We start from the raw sequence: 2,244 nt of genomic DNA on the forward strand, positions 1-2,244 counted from the left end.
AAAAGTTAAATATGTTTTTAGTTCCTATATATAAATATAGTGAATTATGTATTTTATCTTCATAAAAAAGTGATATGTTTGTGTCTCTATAAAACTTTTTATTCAATGATGTTTCAACTTTTAAATTTTTGAATGAGTTTTTACGTACATGTTTAAAACATTATAATCCTCTGTAAAAGTTAGCCCAAAATTCGATTGCATGTCTAATTATTACTGGCATATTGATTTTTTTAAGCGTGTTATCATGAACTTTTGGCGTTTATTTATTTTTTTATTTAATCCATTACATATTAAAAAAAAAACTCTTAAGTTTTGGTATGAACTTTTAATAATGTTCTTAACATGCATGCATAAAATTATTTAAAAATTTAAGAATAATCAAATAAATCTGAACTAAGCATGAGCTAATATTGCGTCTTGAAATTTTTTATAGGATGCATACATGTTACTTTATTTTATGATGCCGAAAAATGAAATTCTCTATATTTATAAAGATCAAAAGCTTATTTAACCATAAAAAAAATCTTCACCACTTTATCATAAGAAATTTAAAAATATTTAAATTTTTTAATTATACTTCTTAATGTTAAAGGCGGGGAGAAATCGATATGATGTCTCCACATCTCACACTTGCTTTTGTATAGGATAATGGATGGCTTGCTCTTGTATAACAATGACAAGATTTAGTGCTTAACCAGTCAAAGATTGTTGTTAACTACCAAATATTATTATTATATCACAAAATATGCTTATTCTGTTATTCAATTGAAAAAGTTTATGACTGATGGATTCAATGAAAAAAAAAATACTTGTTCAATTGGAAAAAATGGTTATTCAATTATAAATAAAATTGTCCCATGAATTTAATTAATAGCTTGGCTTTAATACAATTACACTCATCCTAAGAGAAGAAAACCAAGACATTTTTTTCTCTATTCTGTTTTCCCTTCTCCAAACATACCCTTAGGATGTCAAACATTTGAACCAATACACCAACAATATTTCACAATATTATGTTCTATGTAATGGTTACAATTGGCATATTACCTATTCATCTTTATTATATCACTCTAAACTTATTGCTTGAAAATAATTTAATTTAAAAAACTAAAACAAACAAGGAAAGTTAAGATTCAGAGCTAACATATCTGAATCAATGATAATTGACACAAAATAATTAAACTGTATATATAATAATATAATAAATATTAATTAGCAAATAATAGCTAGTTATTGTTGGTATTGATATTTTGTTGTGAAAGTTTCATTTGGAGCTGAGACATAAGGTCTTGATTCTCTTTGTGAAGAAGCATGGCTTGTTTTCTCAACTTCTCATTCTGCTCTATGATGGTTTGATTCTCCATATACAATTTCAAATTTTTCATCTTAATCTGTGCTTTCACCTCAATCATCCTTTTCCTTCTGCATCACCAATCATACAAGTTAATTAATCTTTATGTTATGTATTAAGATTATGCAATATATATTATGTATGCATATATAAAAACTATATGATAAAAAAATATTAGAAGAATACCTTTTGAGGTGGCTCAACCTAAGGTGCCTACAGTTGTGTCTCTTGGAAAGAGGAGCATAAAGAGTGTCATGTTGTGAAGAGAAACAACACATTATGTTTCCCTTTTGAGAGATAAGGTTTCTCTTGCAACGAAAAAAATAGGGGAAGCTAAGAGATATTGATAGTTTGATAGTTAGTGAGGTGAGGTGTAACAATTAGGAAATAAGGGGGGTATATATAGGTGAGGAGAATTTGATATAAGAAACTAAAAGGGTGAAAGAAAATTGATGAATATAGCTGTGATTTTGTGTTTGTATCTGTGTGTGAGAGAGATAAGAGAGAGACTTTTATGGTAATGATGGCGTAAGGACTCATGATTACAAAGGGCAGGAATAGAAGAGGAAAAGCAGAAGAGATGAAGAAAAAATGTCTCTCTTTTCTTTTTTAGGTCTTTTTTTTTATTGCATTGTTTCAGAGTCCAATTGCTGTAAGTAACTTTAGAAATTGATGTTGGGGCACATAGAAATAAGTGACTATGCAATCATTTTGGTCATTTAAGGTGATATCTATAGTTTTTAAATGTATCAAAATTGCCAAAAATGTTAAGTGCCCGTTTGGTTCAGCTTTGAATATAATTGATTCTGAGAGAATTGATTCTGATAGAATTGATTCTGACAGAATTGATTCTGGGAGAATTGATTTATGTTTGGATACAATTATGTAGAATT

The 2,244-nt window shown here is 27.8% G+C and overlaps 1 protein-coding gene across 1 annotated transcript; it reads right to left on the minus strand.

Annotated features, from left to right (window-relative positions):
* Positions 1-838: 838 nt before the first annotated feature.
* On the minus strand, positions 839-1,771 carry LOC146908476 (protein LITTLE ZIPPER 1-like). Its single transcript, XM_085727060.1, has 2 exons — positions 1,538-1,771; positions 839-1,422 (listed from the first exon to the last, which is right to left on the minus strand). Exons 1-2 carry the CDS (start codon positions 1,627-1,629, stop codon positions 1,227-1,229), a joined length of 288 nt encoding a protein of 95 aa, XP_085583186.1. The 5' UTR covers positions 1,630-1,771; the 3' UTR covers positions 839-1,226.
* Between the last annotated feature and the right edge of the window lie 473 nt (positions 1,772-2,244).

This window comes from Medicago sativa, chromosome 7 (assembly GCF_051527215.1).
Source record: "Medicago sativa cultivar Bolivia chromosome 7, Bolivia_mono, whole genome shotgun sequence".
Lineage (NCBI taxonomy): Eukaryota > Viridiplantae > Streptophyta > Magnoliopsida > Fabales > Fabaceae > Medicago > Medicago sativa.

Coding starts and splice junctions, on each gene's coding strand:
- LOC146908476 (XM_085727060.1), bottom strand. CDS start 1,629: ATGTGTTGTTTCTCTTCACAACATGACACTCTTTATGCTCCTCTTTCC. Junction 1,423..1,537: donor AGGTTGAGCCACCTCAAAAG/GTATTCTTCTAA, acceptor TTGGTGATGCAG/AAGGAAAAGGATGATTGAGG.